At 40.3% G+C, this 19433-nt stretch overlaps 1 protein-coding gene across 1 annotated transcript; it reads left to right on the forward strand.

The window, feature by feature from the left end:
* Window positions 1-2758: 2758 nt before the first annotated feature.
* RUVBL1 (RuvB like AAA ATPase 1) lies at window positions 2759-18844 on the forward strand. Its single transcript, XM_027729184.2, has 11 exons — window positions 2759-2981; window positions 3743-3829; window positions 4447-4579; window positions 8533-8684; window positions 9938-10027; window positions 10868-11017; window positions 11563-11626; window positions 12774-12972; window positions 14718-14820; window positions 17855-17946; window positions 18254-18844. The coding sequence occupies exons 1-11, from the start codon at window positions 2841-2843 to the stop codon at window positions 18411-18413; spliced, it is 1371 nt and encodes a 456-aa protein (XP_027584985.1). The 5' UTR covers window positions 2759-2840; the 3' UTR covers window positions 18414-18844.
* Window positions 18845-19433: the final 589 nt, after the last annotated feature.

Genomic DNA, 19433 nt, shown 5'->3' on the forward strand with positions numbered 1-19433 from the left:
TCTTTTGCCCCTCTTTAACTGCAATTTCAGGACAATGCTCAAAGAACATATGGAATGAGTAAAACAATGAATACAATGAGCGACACCAAACCTGGCACAGCTTATGGATGATTGCAAATTAATTAATGTTAATTAATTAATACTCATGTGAGCAAATAAGAGGGAGAAACCAGCCTCACATCTATCATGCAAACAATTCTTCACTGATTCTTCTTTATATTGAAGTATCCTCTTCTACTATAAACCCAAATCCAAATAACTTTAATAACATTTTCTGCAGGTCAATACTAAAATTGTACCTTCATTGTGGCAGCATATTTTATTTACTGAACAGCAATGGTCACTACCAGACAGATGTTTTAGGCTCTAAATTCTGCTTTTGAGATGTCATATTGCTGTAGACAAACAATTAGCACTCTGTTTGTTACCCACTTTTATCAGGAAAAATCTCTAATTGAATTAGTATTTCTAAAGCTCAAGAACCTGAAGTAGCATATCTGATTTTTACAGACATGGAATATTTATCTCCTTCCTCTAAATTACATTGAAGATTAACAGCAATTCTTGATTCCTGCCGTCTACGTTCCTATACATTGAATTTCACAAAAACATAAATAAACAAGTACTATTAAATAGACTTTGAAATGCCATAATCTCAAAAATAGGTCTAGCTGCAACATCAGACAGGATAACATGGACCACATGGAAAGGTTTCAGTCTAAGTTAACAAACTATTATGTATTTCACCCATTGCTAGCCCTTTTGAAAAGGAGGGCCATAGCTAGTCTGAACCCCTCGATAACAACATCACTGCCTTCAGAGCTCTTACCAGACTTGCTAATTATTCTTCCAGGACTGGCAGAAACTTGAACTCTGACCAGACTTACCCACAACACTTGCGGCAGTTTAATGCACTGGAGAAATCAAAGTTGTATATTTGCTCTTTTACAAAGAGAAAAGTCTGCACTCAGTACGCATTAGGCATTTGTATTCTGTGACTAATATGACCCTGAGAGGATGTACAGAGTCTAATAGCATACACACTTTTCCAATTATTTAAAGAATAGCTCATGATTGTTAGATTCAAAAGTTCTTAGCTGAACAGTTGTATAAGAGGATGCCCTTACAAAGGTGTTGAACTACACATGTGTGCAATTATATTGTAGTTATAGAGTATGTAAATATAAGCTGACAGAACAATTAACAGAAAAAGAAAGCAACAAATAATGAAGTCTTTCCTTTGCCAAATGACATTTATAACAAAACTAATGGAAGCTCTTAAACAAAAAGGGAATGAATACCCTCTATATGGTTCACTGGGCTTCTGCAAACTGAACCATAACTGCCATCCTCCCTAAAACTGCTCTCCCAGCTTGTGCTGTCACATGACTGTTTTTGCAATTCCCCTGGCAGTGACAGGAAAGCCGAGTTGGCACCAGACATCAGTCCTGCCTCAAACCGTAATAATCCCTTGGCCTTCAACATTGCAGACACAGCCATAGTTTTATAATGGCAGAAAACTATATATCCATGGGAAGAGTCCCCTGTCTTTTTCCTGACAGAGATCCCAATACCTACAAACAAGGAAAACTCACTGGAACTGCAGGTTCCCAGATCCCATCTAAAATTTCACTGTGAGTGATCTCCATCTCAAGCATTTAAACACTTCATAAAAGGTGCAGCAGAATTACCCCTGAACCACAGTCAGGAGCTGTAACAGCCTGCAAGCTTTAGCATCACAGACCTGATGAAACGAGGGCAATGTCTGTGAGGCCATGAAACTACCTGCTGAGAATCTGGAGTGTTTGTATCCATTTCAGTAGGTCAAAGCTCATGCAGAACATATGCTGTATATTACAAGTTCGGCTGCTGACATGAAGGCTTTGGACACATGGAACAGAACTATTTTGCAGTTACAATGAACACTAGAAGTTAGTGAGCAACACTGAGCAAGTAAGAGACCACCCTTTCCTTGGCAATGGGGTGAACTGGACAGTCTCCAGAGATCCCTTCCAACCTGAACGATTCTGTGATTCTTTGACCAAGATTTGAAAAGCCTCAGCTTACTTTTGTGAGCTAAACCCCGCAGAGGTTTTGATAAAGCTCACGTTCCTGGCCCCCTGTCACCTGGCTGTGGGGAAGGGGCTCCCAGGACGGGGAGGGGGCTCCCTCAGCCCCACGACGAGATGGGGACACTCGGGGCTCCCTCAGCACCGGCAGGAGGAAGAGCTGGCTTCAAGTATTCACGGAAGGCTGGCTTCAAGTATTCATGTCGCTGTAGGAACAAGAAACCTGCGGGCAAGAACGAGCCAGTTTCCCCCTCCAGGAGGGCTCCGCTCGCCCACCCCCCCAAACCGCCCCCAGCCCGGTCTCGGCCTCTACCGATTTAACAGAATCAACTAGGTTGCAGAAGACCTCTGAGATCGTCGAGCCCAACCCATGACCGAGCACGCCATGCCAACCAAACCACGGCACCGAGTGCCAGGCCCAGCCTTCCCCTGAGCCCCTCCGCGGCCGGTGACTCCCCCGCCTCCCTCCCCGCGCGGCCCGGCCCGGCCCGGCCCGGCCCGGCCCGACTCCTGCGCAGCACCCGCGCCCGGCCGGACTCTCCGCGCGCGCCACACACGCGGAAGCGCGGCGGGCGGACCCTAAAAATCTGCGCTCCCTGTGCAGGGTGACGGGCGGGCGCCGCGCCCAATGAACGCCGGGAGCGGCGCTGCGGCGGCCAATGGCGCGGCGGGGAGGGCGGGGCGGGACGGGGCCCGGCGGGCGCGCGCCGGAGCCCTGGTAACGCGCGGTCCGCGTGCGAGGAGCGCGCGGCGGCCCGTCCCGGCCCAGCCATGAAGATCGAGGAGGTGAAGAGCACCTCCAAAACACAGCGCATCGCCGCCCACAGCCATGTCAAGGGGCTGGGGCTGGACGAGAGCGGCGCCGCCAAGCCGGCGGGGGCCGGGCTGGTCGGGCAGGAGAACGCGCGGGAGGTGAGCGCGGGGCTGGGCCGGGGGGGGTCTGACGGGTCCCGGCCGTGAGGGGAAGCCCTGCCCGGGCTCCTGCGAGTCGCTGCTGCCGTGTGAGGTGCGATGGGGGCCGTCGGGGCTGTTCCTGCGCCGCTCCCACTTCCGTGCAATCCCCCGAGGGTGAAGAGTAGAAATTGGGGTGTCAAAGGCAGCGAAACCGGCCGAAAGTCAGGAGATTTGCTGCAAGCGGGGATTGGAGCTGCCCCAGCGCGGGCCCGGCCCCCGGCGGGTGCTGTATCGTAGAATCATCGTAAAATCATAAGAATGGTTTGTGTTGGAAGGGGAGCTTGAGGATCATCCAGTTCCACTTCCTGCTGTGGGCAGGGACACCTCCACTAGACCGGGTTGCTTCGAGCCCCGTTCAGCCTGGCTTTGGAAGAGGATCTGCAGCGGATCGGCGTCTCAGGCAGCCGAGCATTGGTTTCCTGCTCTACTTTCAAACCTCTCTGTGTGCGTGGGACGGCGGGAGGGGCAACGGATCGGGACTCCCGGGTTGAGTTTTGTTTGTGATTTTTAACGTTTGTGTCGCATAAACCGATTGTAGGAAGTAGGTTTTTCTGGTTTTGAATCTCTTTCCGTGTGCATGAAATCGGGATCTTCTTTATTTGTAGTGGGATCGCAAAGCACACTAAACAGTTCTAGTAATGTTGGAGCAAAAGATATTAAAGCTTGTGTATAGATGTTATAACTTATGTTAATAGTGTGAATACTTATTTAACTTATAGGCATGTGGGGTCATAGTGGAGCTGATCAAAAGCAAGAAAATGGCTGGCAGAGCTGTACTGCTGGCAGGACCTCCTGGAACTGGCAAGGTATTATTTTTCTTTTTTGGTATGAAATAAAGTATTCACAAGTCTATTTTATTTTCATTTGTTGTCAAAACCATTTTAGGGTAGTGGTTACATAAAATTTTAGTCTACTGGATTTTTTTTCATCATTGTATTGACATGATTTCCTGCTTTATATTTTGATTTTTGCCGTGTCATCAACATTGGCAGTACCTAGTGGTTCAGCATCATTAATGTGAAACCACCTCTTTAGATTACCAAACACATGGATAACATGGGCTCTGAAAAAGTCTTAGAAGTTAATTTTGTGTTAAAACCTGAGTAGTTTTTGCATTCTTTATTTTGTTCCCCTTGCTATTTAAGGCTTTTTCCATTTGTATCAGATGTCAAATTGGAATGCACAGTATTGTGTCTTTAAGGGTTTTGTGAGTCTTTGGCCAAAGTCATGTGTTTTGGGGGAGGGTTGTTATATGTGAGAAATACATGTCAGACAGAATAGTCTTAACATTAAATTGATACTTGATATATGAAAGATGATATGATGAGAAAAGGTAACCTCAGAAAGAACCCTTTGTCAATTCTCATAAAAATTAATGTGTGAGTTTTGGGTTTTGTTGTTTTGTTTTGTTTTTCTTTCAAAGACTGCTTTGGCTTTAGCCATTGCTCAGGAACTGGGAAGCAAGGTTCCCTTTTGTCCTATGGTTGGAAGTGAGGTCTATTCCACTGAGATCAAGAAAACAGAAGTTCTGATGGAAAACTTCCGGCGTGCAATTGGTAAGTTTCAGGAAAACAGAAGAATTAAGTATTTGCATGATACATATTTGCTTTTTTCCAGTCATCCGAAAAGCAAAAGCTTTTCAGTGGTCATGGTGTTCTCAGATTATTGTATACCTGTTTTCTTCGTCGCTGATCTTAATTTAGTGAATCTCTTCCACACTCAGTGGAGTCAGGTTTTCTGTTTATAAACCATAATTTAATTACTGTATTATGGTTTATTCTGCTTCCCCAAATTCTCCTCTCATACTCCACATTCACCTCCTGGTTCTGCCTGTGACTCTGAATAAAGCTAAAAGAAAAATCATTTTTAGTTTCTTATGTTAGCAGAAATACCTGTAGACAGGAAAACGCTCTCTCCTTTTTTCCTGTAGTGAGTTCACCCTGCTAAACAAACGGTCTTAATCAGGGGCTCCCAAATGGCAGCATTAACCTGACTTACTGTTCCAGCAAGCACAAAGAAAGTTCCATGCCTACGAAATAAACGCTTTCACTCAGTGTCTTCCTCAATTCTGGAGTGTGTTTACAAGTCTGATGTAAATTGGTTTAATTTGCGACACACCCTCAGTGACAATCTGAAATCTCATATGATCACTGCTGACAGCTGATAAATGCAGATAAATGTGGCCCTTTTCTGTGTGAGGGTTGGTTTAAGACAGCCCAGCTGATTTTAGTCCTGAAACATATTAACAATTGATTTTCCTGCCTCCGTACCATGTTTCCTCTTGGACTTCGTCTGGGTATTTGGCAGCAGGAAGGTGAAGAAGACTCTCAGTTCTCCAGTGAAACAAAAGTATTCCACTGACTTTTAGAAGAAAGCAACTGTCAGTAGTCTCTGGTCTTTTAGTTACCATAAATCTGGCGGGGCCTGGGGGAGGGAAGCCAGAGACTCAGAAGTCTGCAGAATTTCCTTGATGTGATGAAGTTCCCTGTCAGAGGTTTGGAAACCTGAACCAGCAGATGAAACTTATGCCATCCATGTTGTCATTTCTAGAGATAGCAGTATTTTAACTCTCTGAGGTTTAACAGCCAGCTACATTGTTAGTTTCCTGCATTCCCTGAATGTCAACAGAGACACTTCTAAACAAATATTAGCGTTAATGAAAGATGGAACTTCTTTAATTCCTTTCTGTTGAATTCCATGTCACATTTTCATAACACAACCTTTATTGAATATTTTTATCTGTATAAAAAAAAATTCTCAAATATTTTAAAGGACCAATAACCAGCATTTCTCATAATGTAATATGTTCCAATTGGGTTTTAATCTCATAGGTTTTAGCTTTCCTGCTCGGTAAAGAAATAATTTACAAGGGTTCACTTTTTTAAAAAATGATTTTGTACACACAGTGCAGTGTCACCTGTGACTGGGTGCAAAAGTAGCTCCAGCTCATCAGTACATAAAGTTTTAATTTAAGGGGCTTTATGAGTTTTGTTTGTATGTTTCCTTAGCAGGTTCTGTATACATCATTTACTGCTGATATAATGCATTCTGCTTTCAGGGAGTTCAGCCACCTCAATTTTAAAAATTACCAGAGATGTTAACATCAGGTTTTTTTACTCAATGGTTGGTTTGGTTTTTTTCTTGGAAACTACAGAGTCTGACTGGTTTGGACCCATCAGTGTAGAAGGAAGGAGTGACTCTCTGAGTTTACAGAATTTTTATTGTTGAGAGTTATTTTATTAAAGACTTGACCTAGTCTCATGGTCACGTAGTGTTTGGGATATAGTTGAGGGTTTATAACATGTAAGAAACATAAAAGGACAGAGTGGGAAATGAGAACATGGAATTGTTGTATGGGTTAAAAGAAAGTTAACCTGAGGCAGAGATTAATCTGCTCTAGAGCTCATTAGCAGTGGGTGAGGATGATGACAGCAGCTAATGTTAGAGCTCAGGTGCAGTAAAAAATAACTGCTGGAATAGCCACTTAAATAGCATAACTACTCCTTGTGTCTCCAAACTGTAACTGCCAGTGAATCAAACAAGCACTATTTAACTCCATGGAGTGCTGTTGAACCAAAACATGAAGTAGCCCACAATTGCTGCCTTGGACTCGTGTCTGATTTGGGAGTAGGAGATGTCTCTGTTTAAGAAGTCTTTTGAGAATGAAGTTCTTAGTCAATACATACAGATTGATTTGAAGGCAAAGGATATTCAGGAAGTTCAATGCATCAATTACCTTTGTTCAACATCTGTAAATATTTTCTACAGACACCTCTCTATGAGCACAATAATCTGGCTTAAAGGCAGGCTTCAGAAGCAAATCCCTGAGTTGTCCTCGCTGACTCGGCTTTGGCTTGTGTCATGGAACAGACTGATCACATGGACTGGATTCTTTTCAGATGAAATGAAACTGGAAGATGTGCTTTAGCAACATACAAAACATACCCCAAACACAAACAGGCTTCCAGTTTTTCAAAGTAGAATAGAGCTTGTCCTAAAAGTTTAAAAGCAAAGCAAAAAGTACAAGCAAACCTGTGAATGTCCAGTTTTTGTGGCACCACCAGTTACACTATATAGATTCCCATATTGCTTCACATTCCTTACATATGAACTTACGTGATGCAGCCTTGTCTAGGTCTGTTTTATAACTCAGAGGTTCATCAGTTTTTTGTCTGATGTTTCGGCATACCTGAAAAACAATTTTAAAAATTACTGAAATTAACTTTATGTACAACTTTATATGTAATCCTAAATCAGAGAAAGCAAACATTTCTTACCAAGAAATTGTCACGTTATCCACAGTTAACTTATTTCTTGCATTTCAAATACTGGTCTGAATTTGGGCCCAGTAGAGGGAGACAGACTCGTATATGTCAGTTCTTTATAGCCCCTATCAGCAGCTCAAGATTATCGGTGAAGTGTCTGATCTATTTCAAAGCAAAAGGAAAAGTTACGGAACAAGGAAAGTTTTATAAAGTCCTAATAGCCTCAGACTGGGCAGGATGACTTCCTTATATCTTGTTACAGTCCATTCATTATTTTTGGTATGGCATGTGTGTCTCATAAAATACTTTATAGAGTCTCTTCAGATGTGGGTTCTTTGAACTTCTATGTAGTTAGAACATACACGTAATTGTAGTGGTGGTGGTGATGATAGTGGTTTTTCTTTGGAACAGTCCTAACTGTAAAACTCTTCAGCTCTATATTGTTCATCAGTTTAAATATAACATTTTAAAATAACAACTAATTACAATAGTTGTGATTAGAAGATACCCAGATACAGTGATGATTGCTTGGCTGTCTGAAAAATAACAAAGTAAGGATGTCACTGTCAGCTATTTTGAAATAGTTTTAAATTTTCATTATAGCAATTTCTACTGAATTTTATCTAGCTCACCTTTTACTATTAACTTAAAAAATACTTTAAATTATACATTAACTATTTCATAATTTTATGGTGTTCTAACACAGTATGTGTCAACTAATTTTTGTTATTTATAACTCAGTTGCTAAAAAAAGCCTTTTTATGAAGTTACCTTTTTCTTCTGTCTTTTTGTTAACTTTGCAGGGTTTTATCTGATGGTACAAAATTGTGTAAAACTTGCAGTTATATTAATGTCACTACTTTTCAGAAGATGATCTGTGTCTCTGACTTTAGCATAGGGTTACAAATCAAGCAAATCCCCTCTTCAGTATAGGGAAAAGAGAGAGTCCTGGCATTTGCTTCAAGAGCTAATAGTAATGAACAGAATAAAACAATTTCTAAGAGTTTAATAAACCTCTTTGCTGGTCAGAATAAGCTTTCATTCTGATAACACAGGATGAATATTCTCACTTAATATTGAAGAAGAGAACAATATTTTATCTTTCCACCTTTAGAAGTAAAACATTACCATGAAATTAGTGCAGCCTAACAATGTTACATTTTGTTGATAGAAAAGCAGCAGACTCCTGAGTGTATATGGCCATTGGTTTGTGTACTGAAACTATTTTAAACAATCTCTTGCAGGGTTGAGGATTAAAGAGACCAAGGAGGTTTATGAAGGAGAAGTCACAGAACTAACTCCATGTGAGACTGAAAATCCTATGGGAGGGTATGGCAAAACCATCAGCCATGTAATTATAGGACTCAAAACTGCAAAGGGAACCAAACAGTTGAAGGTATGTGTGGTAGAGTCTCAAAAATTAAGTTTATTTCTTCTTCTATATTTAGCACTTCTTATTTCTATTTCAAGCTCTTGATCCCCATCTCTACAGAGTGGGGAGGTCAGGAGGCTCTTTTCTTTTGCTAGACAACTTTATCCTGACTGTACGTGTTTACTTTGTGTAGGATATTTAGATACTAGTCTTGTCTCCTACTAATTGAAATTTTGGATAAACCCATTGCTTGGTTAGCAGCCCATTATTTTTCTGTTCAGCAGCACACACTGTATGTCTTCAACAATTTAAAGGTGAGTTTAAGCAGGAAGAGATCCTTATGCAGTTTTGTAGATCTCTAGTACCATAAAAAACAGGCTGAGTTGGGAATCTGAACCTTTTCTCAGTCTGTGATACCCTCACTTGGCCCATGGCTATAAATTAATGTTCATGATAATAAGCATAGGAGAAAGCTCTTGTTTGGTTTTGTTTTCCTAATTCTCAACCAAATTTTTGAGGATGGTTTTGGGAAATCTTGCCTGTTTCAGAATAAATTGTTCTTTTCTGTCACATCCCTTCTTTTTACATGGGGAGATGTGCTCTAGTGAATATTTGATAGAGAACTGAGAATTGAGCTGGTGTGCTGCCAGCTCAGGCCCACTTTCCCTTTGTTTTCCCTGTACAAGTATCCATTCAGTTTCCCTGTCAGACTGGGAGAAAACTGAAAGCTGTCTCTGTTGTTAAGTGTCATCTTGCATTTGTTCACTTTGAAAGCAAAATGAAGAGCAAAAGTGAATAAACATGTACCTAGAGAAACAAAAGCATCTAATATATTCCACACCCACTCTCCCTCACGCAGCTCCACAGAGGGTAAGGACTCAAGAAATCAAGTAACATAATTCAGTGCTATAGCCAGATTTTTTATAAAAGTTTTGCTAGAAAGCCAGAGAAGTGCTGCTTCCTAAGTATAAATATATTGTCACATTACACAAAGGTATATTTTGTAACAGTAACTGGTATCATTATGTTTCTGGCACTGTCACTTCCTCCGGATAGCAGAGTTTTTTGGTAAGACAGTAAGTTCTGTGCGTCCTTCAGATTTATTCTCTGTCCCCACTCCAAGTGTTACAGCTTTATAAAATCCTAGAGGTTTTGTTGGGGTGAGCTGCAGTTTAATTTTGTCTGATGGGAGTGAGCTTCAGACTAAATTTCTTTACCTTAATTTCCATAACAATATGGAACTGTTCTGACCAACTGTACTGTTTTCTTGTCTCCAGCTGGACCCAAGCATCTTTGAAAGCTTGCAGAAGGAGCGAGTGGAAACTGGTGATGTTATTTATATCGAAGCAAACAGTGGAGCCGTCAAGGTAAGAGAAAAGTTCTGGACTTTTATGCAGGTGTATGTTTCTTGCAGACCTTTCTCTGCCTTTTTCAGAAGGCTCTCTGATTTATTAACCTTAACTGACATGAAGTGGTTACATGGAAATTTTAAAAAGAGCCCATTGCTTTCCTTATCTGGGGAGAAAAGTCTTTTTGCACTGAAAGAACGTGGTGATCTGGTTCACAATTAAGGTCATCTGGCAAGGAAGCTATCACTGATGCTGTCTGGATGAGTTTTCTTCTCTGTAAGATCAAGACATCTTTAGGGGAAGAGGGATAAAAACCAAGCAACTTTAGTCATTTTCAGGCTGACACATGCAGCGTATTTAATCTTTCTTTTATCGCTCTGGTATTTTCTCCACAAGATATATACATGTAGAAGGGAATACTGCATTAGTTAGCATTCTTTTCATATCTGATTTAGAAAGTAGTGTACAGTGATACTTGCTGTTTAATGGATGAGCATAATATTTTGTATCATATAATAAATCACCCACCTACAAAAGAGTCTTGAACAGTTCTCCCAATCTCTAGTTAATCTGCTGGATTTGTCCTTTAGCAAGAATTGCATACGGTTAAAAGAACAGGAGAGAGGAGTGGAATATTCTTGCCACTGAAAATATCAGGTGTTTTTCAACAGTTTTTGAGCTTTGATCAGTAGATAGGGTATGCCTGTTGCTAAGCAGGGAGTGGGACGTTTGAATTGTCAGATGAGGCTTGTCAGAATTGGAATTGTGAACTAAGCCCTTTATCAAATTTGTGTCACTCAAGGTTTGGGCACTGAAATTAGTTCTATACCTGGGTTTCTCTCCTTTGCTTTTCCTCAGAGGCAAGGCAGGTGTGATATCTATGCTACGGAATTTGACCTTGAAGCTGAAGAGTATGTTCCCTTGCCAAAAGGTGATGTGCACAAGAAAAAGGAAATTATTCAGGATGTCACCCTCCATGACTTGGATGTGGCCAATGCTCGACCTCAGGTATCTGACTTCCCAGATGAAGTCCTTACAGAAAAATTATTTGGTATAAATGTGGTGGTTACGAGAATAATGGAGATGTAGAAAGTTGAGCTGTCCTAACTAACCCTAAAAGATTCCACTAAAGGAAAAGCAGGAGTTGCTACACCTTTAAGGCCAATCTACCTCTCCTTTCCTCAGGGAGGTGATGCTGCAGCAGGTTACCTGTTAAAGAGACAGTTGTTTGTATACCTGGTCATGGAATATTTGCCAGAATACCTTTCCTAGCACTACAGAGAACAGTCTTAGAGCCATAGCAGAGCTTCCACACAGGTATTTGGGATCTGTTACCTTCACAGTTAAATGTATAATCTAGACCTAGCTCTCCTTCCCTCCACCACTGTGCCCATTCCCTTGCAGAAATCATAAACTTTGACAGATTATCAAAGACTGCTGTTATATCAAGGTAACTGTAGGAAACAACTTTAACCAATTCCTGATTTATGATGTTCTCAAGTTATGTGCTCACTACGTGACCTCATGGCTGATCTGTAACTTTTGTTTCCTAGGGAGGGCAAGACATCCTTTCTATGATGGGACAGTTAATGAAGCCTAAGAAAACTGAAATTACCGGTATGAATCCTGCATGGTGCCTTTAGACCAATGTAACCTGTGTGTTTGCCGGTTAGAAAAGGATTAAAAATCATGTTACTGCTGCAGCATCTTTTCATAAACATTCAGATTTCAAAAAGCAGTGATAACTGCTGCTAGAATTGCAATAGCTGGAGACAGTAAAATAAGTTATTGGTTCATGGATGTAGTGGTAAAATACATACCATGCTCTGCTCCCATCTCCTGGGGAGAGAGGTCAGAATACCATCGCCATCCCCCTTCTCATAACATTCCTGCCACAGAGTGTGGGTTCACACTCAACAAAGAGCCAAACTGAACAGCAATAATACACAAAATCTAAAAAATGTTGTTAGGGTGTATTTTTATGTGAAGCAACCATCCTGAATTTCAGTTGAGTAGAGAAATGGCCCCTGGGTAGCAGCTCTCTACAGACTTGATGCTCCCTGTGCACTGCTGCTCTTCCTGCCTACAGATCATTGGAGGAAACAGTATCTACAGAGATCTATTGTCCTTTTCCCTTGAAAGAAACGATGTTTCACTAAGTGACTATCTAAATTTAGATCAAAATCTGTTTCAGTACCTTATTGAATGGTAGTCTTTGGAAGTATTTTGTCTGTCCCAGAGATCGCTTTGTTTATCCTAATATCAGATTTATCAATGTAAGATCTTGCATAGTTTTGAGATCCATATGTTCATAGAAACTTATATAGCCGTTTTGTTTTTCTTTTTTGGTTAAATGCAACTTCTTTGCTGAAATACAGTAGCAAGATTTCATTTTTTCAATGACATTCTTTTCAACCATGCTTGGAAACTTCAGTAAGTTTCATGTTTTAAACTGAGGTTTGACTGACTCCTCCACCTCTGCCAAACTCCCCAAATCCACAGCAGTCAATTTTTCACAAGCCTTGTGAGAAGACAGACCACCCCAGTTAAGTGAGAGAAGTTCAATTTAGAAGTATTTTATTGCACAGATGTCTCCCCAATACAGTGCTAAATGCCACAGAATTTTAGTGTCACAGAGATTTTCTTTGTGGCAGTAAAATACCAAACTATGAAAAAATTAAGAGAGAATTTTCCTTGCTTGAAGTCTGACCTACTGACCTGTAGTTCACTAACAAAACAACTAACAGGTTTTTTTTTTTCTCAGACAAACTTCGAGGAGAGATAAATAAGGTGGTGAACAAATACATTGATCAAGGCATTGCAGAGCTGGTCCCAGGTGTGCTCTTTGTGGATGAGGTTCACATGCTGGATATTGAATGTTTCACGTACCTGCACCGAGCGTTGGAATCTTCTATTTCCCCCATTGTCATCTTTGCTTCGAACAGAGGAAACTGCATCATCAGGTATGATGTCTACACTTGAATTTTCCAGTTTGCATTGGTTCATAAACCTTGGAATTTGCTGTATCAGTTGAGTAACAATCTGTGAAGGCTTTTGTCTGTGACACTGACACCTGTGATAATCCCCTACATGGGCTGCAAGCTGCATCAGTGCTCAAAAACTGCTAGTGAGCTTCATGATGGGACAAGCATTTAATGCCAGGCTGAGTTAAAGCAGAATGGAATTCCTCCTTTTATTTTCACTAACACATCTCCTTCTCTAACAGCTTCTGAATTGTCTTACATCTTGGGTGATCTGTGGCAGATTTGTACCATTCTCATTGTATACCTCAATATATCTGTTGCCTGCACATTAGAGGCATCAAAAGCACCAGAGCTACAAACCTCTACTATCATAGTTTCCTGCTGCTTCTGGATTATTTTGCTGTTTGCTATCCTAGTTGCATCAGACTTCAGCTTCTTGTTCTTCCTGTTAAAGCATGTTGCAGATCAGCCTGTCCCTTTTTCTGCTACATTGGTCTGGCTTTTTGTGTTTCTTCAGTCTCACCAACTACCTTGTTTTTCATCTCCACTCCATGCTTCCACTTTGATATTTTGCACCCACACAATGCATTCTTTACATGTTCAGTAAAAGTGCTCTCCCCTTTCAGAGTCTTCTGTAAGTTCTATTGCTAATTTGTGGTCTAGGCCTAATTATGTCTAAACAAGCTGTCATTAGCTATGATTGCTACTCTTTAAATTAATTTAATTCAGCTGTGTAACCAGCTTTTCCTTTCCCTCATAGTGGCTCATCTGGTATTAATCTTTCTCTGTTTGCATTGCTTAGAAGTGAAGGTGATAAGCCCTTCAAAAATGTTTAAGGTGCACATTGCAGCATTCTCTTTGCAAAGGCATAAAAAAAAGCTGTCTTGAGGAAGTAGAGGTCTGTCAGCATGGATTCACTGCAGAACTTCTTATGAAGAAACTGATTTAAGAAAGGAAGTTTTCCATATAATAGTGACATCTAATATAGGAGGCTGAGTGCCTAAAGGGGGACCAATGCCTAAATTCTAGCACAGAACTTTAGAAATGTAGTTCTTTAGCAGCACTTTACTGTTTTTACTGCAATCTCTGTAATTCTCATTAAATCTGGCTATCTTTCACTCTTGACTTCACAGCAAATTGTGGTGGTCTTGGAAAACCAAGAGTACCTGTGTCTGCAGGCTTTGCTGTTGGGTGTTGTACATCAAACAAATGAAGTGATGGGGATTTAGATCCTGCTTTCTCCTTCACACACAGACCTCCACTTCTCAATTTGCTCAACTGCAAGCATGGGATGTAAACCACTGAAGTATTCACTGGAACAGCATAATGGCTTGCTCAGCAAGAGGGGATGTTCTCAAACAGATGATAGTGTATATAATTTCTACTGATACTGCTAAACAACTAAGAATGATTTGTTCCTTGCTGGAAGACAACTTGGAACATTAGATATTGTGATATAGGAAAGCATGAAGGAAAGCACCTCTAACTACATTTGAGTGGCATGTGTAAGAGCTCCAGAAATAGTATTTGTTTCCCTTGGGCTATCCAGTATGAACTTCAGACTGGAATGTTCCTGTCCCTGTCCAGGGAGTGTGTGTGTCTTGCACAGACACACAACAGTTGTAAACTAGTAGATGTGTAGTCACTTTTTACTGATTCTAGTCAAATCAGTTTACTGAACTCAGAATAGTATCTGACCTCTTTCTGTTTGGTTTCTCCTTTAGGGGCACAGAGGATATCGTGTCTCCTCATGGAATACCATTGGACCTGCTGGATAGAGTGATGATTATCCGAACCATGCTGTATACACCCCAAGAAATGAAGCAGGTACATGCAGCATTTTAAAGAACTTGTAACAAATCCCCAGAGTTCTGCTCAGTTTCTACCTATTCTGTTACTATAGAGTTGTTTGTGGTCACCAGGGCTTGTGCCAGAAAGCTTTCTACTTCCTAAATGGCTGCTGCTTTAGGAACCATTACAGTGAGGTTGTTAAAACTGTGCAACTTCTCTGTCTGATTCCCACCCACTGAGGAGTGGCTAAGCATTTCTAGAGCTGAGACACCTCACTTGAATGAAATGGCATGAATTGTTAGCTGAAGTGATCTCTTGCACAAATGTGCTTTCCATACTTGGCAGGTTCCAGCAGTAGTGCTTTTTCAGTGGGTATGAGATGAAGTGTTACATCTTGGGGCCTTTGGTCTCAGTCCTCAGGCTTTTCCCTCACAAAAGAGATGAGAGAGATTGAGAAGTGCAACTTCATGGACTGCATTTTTGCCTCTATTCCCTGTACTGTAGCTTTAACCTACTGGAGCTGTCTCCTGAAACTGGGAGGATTTTCATGCTCCTAGTCAAGTTTGGAAATGTAAGCACAGCAAGTGTTGCAGAGATATGCTTCCAAATGCCTGGAACTTTTCCTGTGGGGCCATCACAATGTATTGTGTATCGATTATAATGCTTGGTGCCATTATGATGCATTGTGTCAAAGATCCCCCCTCATTAGCCTCTCAATGCTGTGAAGTGACACAATGCAGAAGACATTACGGTTTACCATGTCAATTCTTTGTATTATTTAAGAGATACTGTCAATGGAGGAGAGCCTTGTCACAAGATAATAGTCTCCTGCTGCTGGATAAGTGCCAAGGTGAAGCCGAGGCATTTATCGAACATAAACGTAGAGGCAAAGCTTCATTTCACTTGGTTTGAGGAGCTTTTCACAGATGCTGTTGTGAGCTGTTCTCAGGATGGTTTTTTTATACCTAGAAGGACACTTAAAAGCATCGTGGTATAGATTGCAGTAGAAGCAGCCCAGTGATTTAACAATACAATTAGGTTTGGTCTGTATACAAAACAAATTTTAAACTGTGACTTTTACTCAGTCTGGGATATTAAAGACTGTCTGGACTTCCCTGTGCTGTAAGTGAATTCTGTGTAGTTAGTGCTGTATTACTGTGCAGAAATTAAACTGCTGAAGAGCTTGTTTCTGAGCTGCTGATTTTTAAAGAGCTGAGTAAGTGCTGTGATTTCCACCATCCCCAGGGATGAAGAAAAGGAAGTGTTTACAGTAGCATTTCCTAAAGCTAAAAATAGAGTCCAGACATTATGTCCCATAAATCATGTTCCCATAGTCAGATAATCTCATCTTGCCTTAAATTAAGGCTTTTGAATGACGATTTCTCATGGGAAAAGAGGAGGAGCTATTACACTTGACTTTGGTTTCTAACTAAATACAGTTGTGTGGGTGTTTAAAAATAAGATCTCCATGAATTTAGTTCTCTGGTTTTGCTCCCATTTTTCTTTCATGTTAGGAAGAAGTTTCTGCCGCTGATATTTCTGTGTAAGACTCTTTGCCTTGGCCTTTCTCAATTGATTTCTTTATCTGCACAGAATCTGTTCATGGATGTACTGAAAGTTTGTTCATAACCAGTTCAAAATATTTCTTTTTGTGTTGATAAAGTAGAAATCCCATTGCATAGCTCTGCTCCGAGAGGAAGACCCACAGTTACCTTAGTGCAACCAGAATAGGGAAAAAAATAAATTTTTATGCATATTCTAGTCAAATATTGTTGTAATCAGACATTTTGCATCTGTGTCTGCTGTTAGATATTAGAGGTTATAACTGAGACATTTTGTTCCTAATGTATTTTACCTGATAAATAGTTATTTTCTTATTCCATAGTAAATGCATATATAAGCAAGCTCCTGGGTTAATGGCTTGGGCCCCAATCTTTCTGTAAGGTTCTACCAGGTCGCTAGATAAAAAGTTATTTTAAAAAGGTTGTTAAAGATGTGGCATTCAAGATGTTTCTAGCAGAACAAAGCAACAATGTTTGAATGAAGGGAAGGTGATGTTCAGGTGATCTAAAAGTAAAAAATCTTCAGTCTGAAATTGCAATTTGCAGCAGCATTGGCAATATTCAGTATTAATATCTTAGCACAAACTTCCTTCCATTCCATGCCCCTCTCTTCCTCTCTTCCCTGCCCTGGCTTCCTGAGCGCATTTTTATGGCTTTAATTTAAACGAGTGCTTCTTGATATCTTGTTTACAAAGCTGCCAAAGTGAAAAATACCTGTATTATATGAGGCTTGCAGTTCCAGAGTTATCTCAGCACTACAACACAACATCATTATCCAGTCTGCCCCTTATCACTCAGCTGGTAATACGGACTACCGAGAGACTTGTGCCACTTTTGTTACAGCTTTATATGCTCAGGCTTATTGGTGATATCTTCCTCTCCAACTTCGTAAAGATCTTCAAACTGGTACAAGCCTGAGACTGTTCTTGAAAGATTAGATTCTTCTTAGTGATTTTTTTTTTCTTCTTGCAGGAATAGGTGAATCACAGAAAGTAACTTTTTGATTTATTTTACTATCTTCTTGTCAATTGAATAAAAAGTGTGTTGTGAGCTGCTAAGGAAAGAGTGTAGCTTTCTGTAGGGCTCTTTGGAGTGCTCTGCTGTACAGCAGCAGTGATACACTGCAGAATTCAGTAACTGCCGTGCCTGCCCACAAGACTCCAGCTGCTACTTAATTCCCACATACATTTTCCATTTTCTTGTATAAGTTCTCATATTCTGCTTCTTTTCAGTAGATAGACTTTACTAATCATGCAGAGTTACCATGAAGGGTTAGCAGTCCAGACGTGTAGCTTTACCTGCCTTCTGTGATAATAGTTTTTTCAACATTATATTTGCCTGTTCAAAGACTTAAAATTCTATAAATTCTGGTTTAGTGGTAAGTTACACCAGAGTAACTTCACATCATCTTGTTTTATAGCCTGTCTCATCTCTGAGATGACAGTTTCCAGATACTAAGCTAAGTAGTTAAGCATGTTAATTGGTACCTCATTTATTCTTCCCAACAGATCACAAAACTTCGTGCTCAGACAGAAGGAATTAATATCAGTGAAGAGGCTCTAAACCACTTAGGGGATATTGGTACCAAGACAACCTTAAGGTAAGTTGGGCACAGTTTTCTCCTAAGCATGACTGGGTCTAAAAACACTCACTGTAGAATAACTCACTCGTGTGAGACAAACCTCTTCCTTACAATAATGTGGTCTGTTAAGAACAGTGCTAACATAAAAGAGAGTGGTAATCCTCACCTTTCCTCCTTTAAGGAATGTGTGTGCTGGAGGGCTTGCTGACTTTTGATACTGCTCATAGAGCTGTGCATTTCCTGACAAATGTCCCACCCCTACATAGCTTCAGTTCACTGGGATGCACTGAATTGTAATTACTCATCTGCCTCTGTTTGATCACAGGTACGCTGTGCAGTTGCTGACCCCAGCTAACCTCCTTGCCAAGATTAATGGGAAAGACAGCATTGAGAAAGAGCATATTGAAGAAATAAATGAACTTTTCTATGATGCTAAATCCTCAGCAAAAATCTTGGCTGATCAACAGGAGAAGTACATGAAATGAAAAGCTTATCATGTTAGATGCTTTGAAGTGGCTTTAAGGCTTAGCCAGGGCTGGCTTAGTTATTGAATGAGAAATGTTAATGGTTTGTCTCTTTTGGGACTGAAAAAATATTTAAATGTTGGACTGCTGTGTCAGGACAGAATTAACTATCAAGTGTTCCCATTTTGTTATCAACCATCAGATGCTCCATGATGTGTGTGTAACATCTTAGTCTCCCTTTTATGAGTATATAGGAAATTAATAGCTCTTGACCCTTAGGTTTTGTCTTTAGATTTCATTACAGAAGAGCTCTAACTGAAGTTGATACTTAAGAACAGTCTATTTTCCTTATGAGTGTTGTTTTAAAATAGTTTCCTTTTACAGATGAGAACTTTTTTTTTTTGAATCAAAGTTTGTCTGAAGTGCTTTATAATAAAAATGTCAAGAATATTTGAAGTGTGCATGTGTTCGCTCTGGGTCTTGACCTACCTAAAGAAACAGTCAAAATAAGTTGGAATTAACAAAGCTAAATATGAGTAAAATGGATCTGCAACATCTGCAGCAAAGGGGGAAAATAGTAATGAGACCTTTTAAAAGTGTTTACTTTTTTGTAGGTTTTGGGTTTTATTTTCAGAAGATTTCCTTGGAGAATGGAGAAATACATAATAGCAATTATCCTGGCCCTATTTAAAGCCTCTTCCCCGAAGTAACTTACACTTTCTTTGCGTTTTCTTACAGCAGATTAAATAAAAATTGCTTTCCATCACGATTAGCTGTTTTTTTCCACTATCACTACTTCCTTGATCACCCAGGATCAGGAAAAAGTTTCAAAGTGAAAATGAAATCCTACTCTACGCAGACTTTGTATGACTTTGCCTTAGTCTCATGTTCACAAACTGTGCTTCTTGTTTTGTAAAGCATGGATACCTGTTTGCTTCACAGCACTCTGAGGATAAATAGTTTAAAGATTTAGATCTTTCTAACACCGAAATACAAATCTCTGTAACCACATCAATGGCTGAATTGGGAAAAACGTAGAAG

The sequence above is a fragment of the Pipra filicauda genome, unplaced genomic scaffold (assembly GCF_003945595.2).
Source record: "Pipra filicauda isolate LSUMZ 115617 unplaced genomic scaffold, ASM394559v2 scaffold165_size2600900_pilon, whole genome shotgun sequence".
NCBI classification, from domain to species: domain Eukaryota; kingdom Metazoa; phylum Chordata; class Aves; order Passeriformes; family Pipridae; genus Pipra; species Pipra filicauda.

Coding starts and splice junctions, on each gene's coding strand:
- RUVBL1 (XM_027729184.2), top strand. CDS start 2,841: ATGAAGATCGAGGAGGTGAAGAGCACCTCCAAAACACAGCGCATCGCC. Junction 4,580..8,532: donor AAACTTCCGGCGTGCAATTG/GTAAGTTTCAGG, acceptor AATCTCTTGCAG/GGTTGAGGATTAAAGAGACC. Junction 11,018..11,562: donor TGGCCAATGCTCGACCTCAG/GTATCTGACTTC, acceptor TTTGTTTCCTAG/GGAGGGCAAGACATCCTTTC.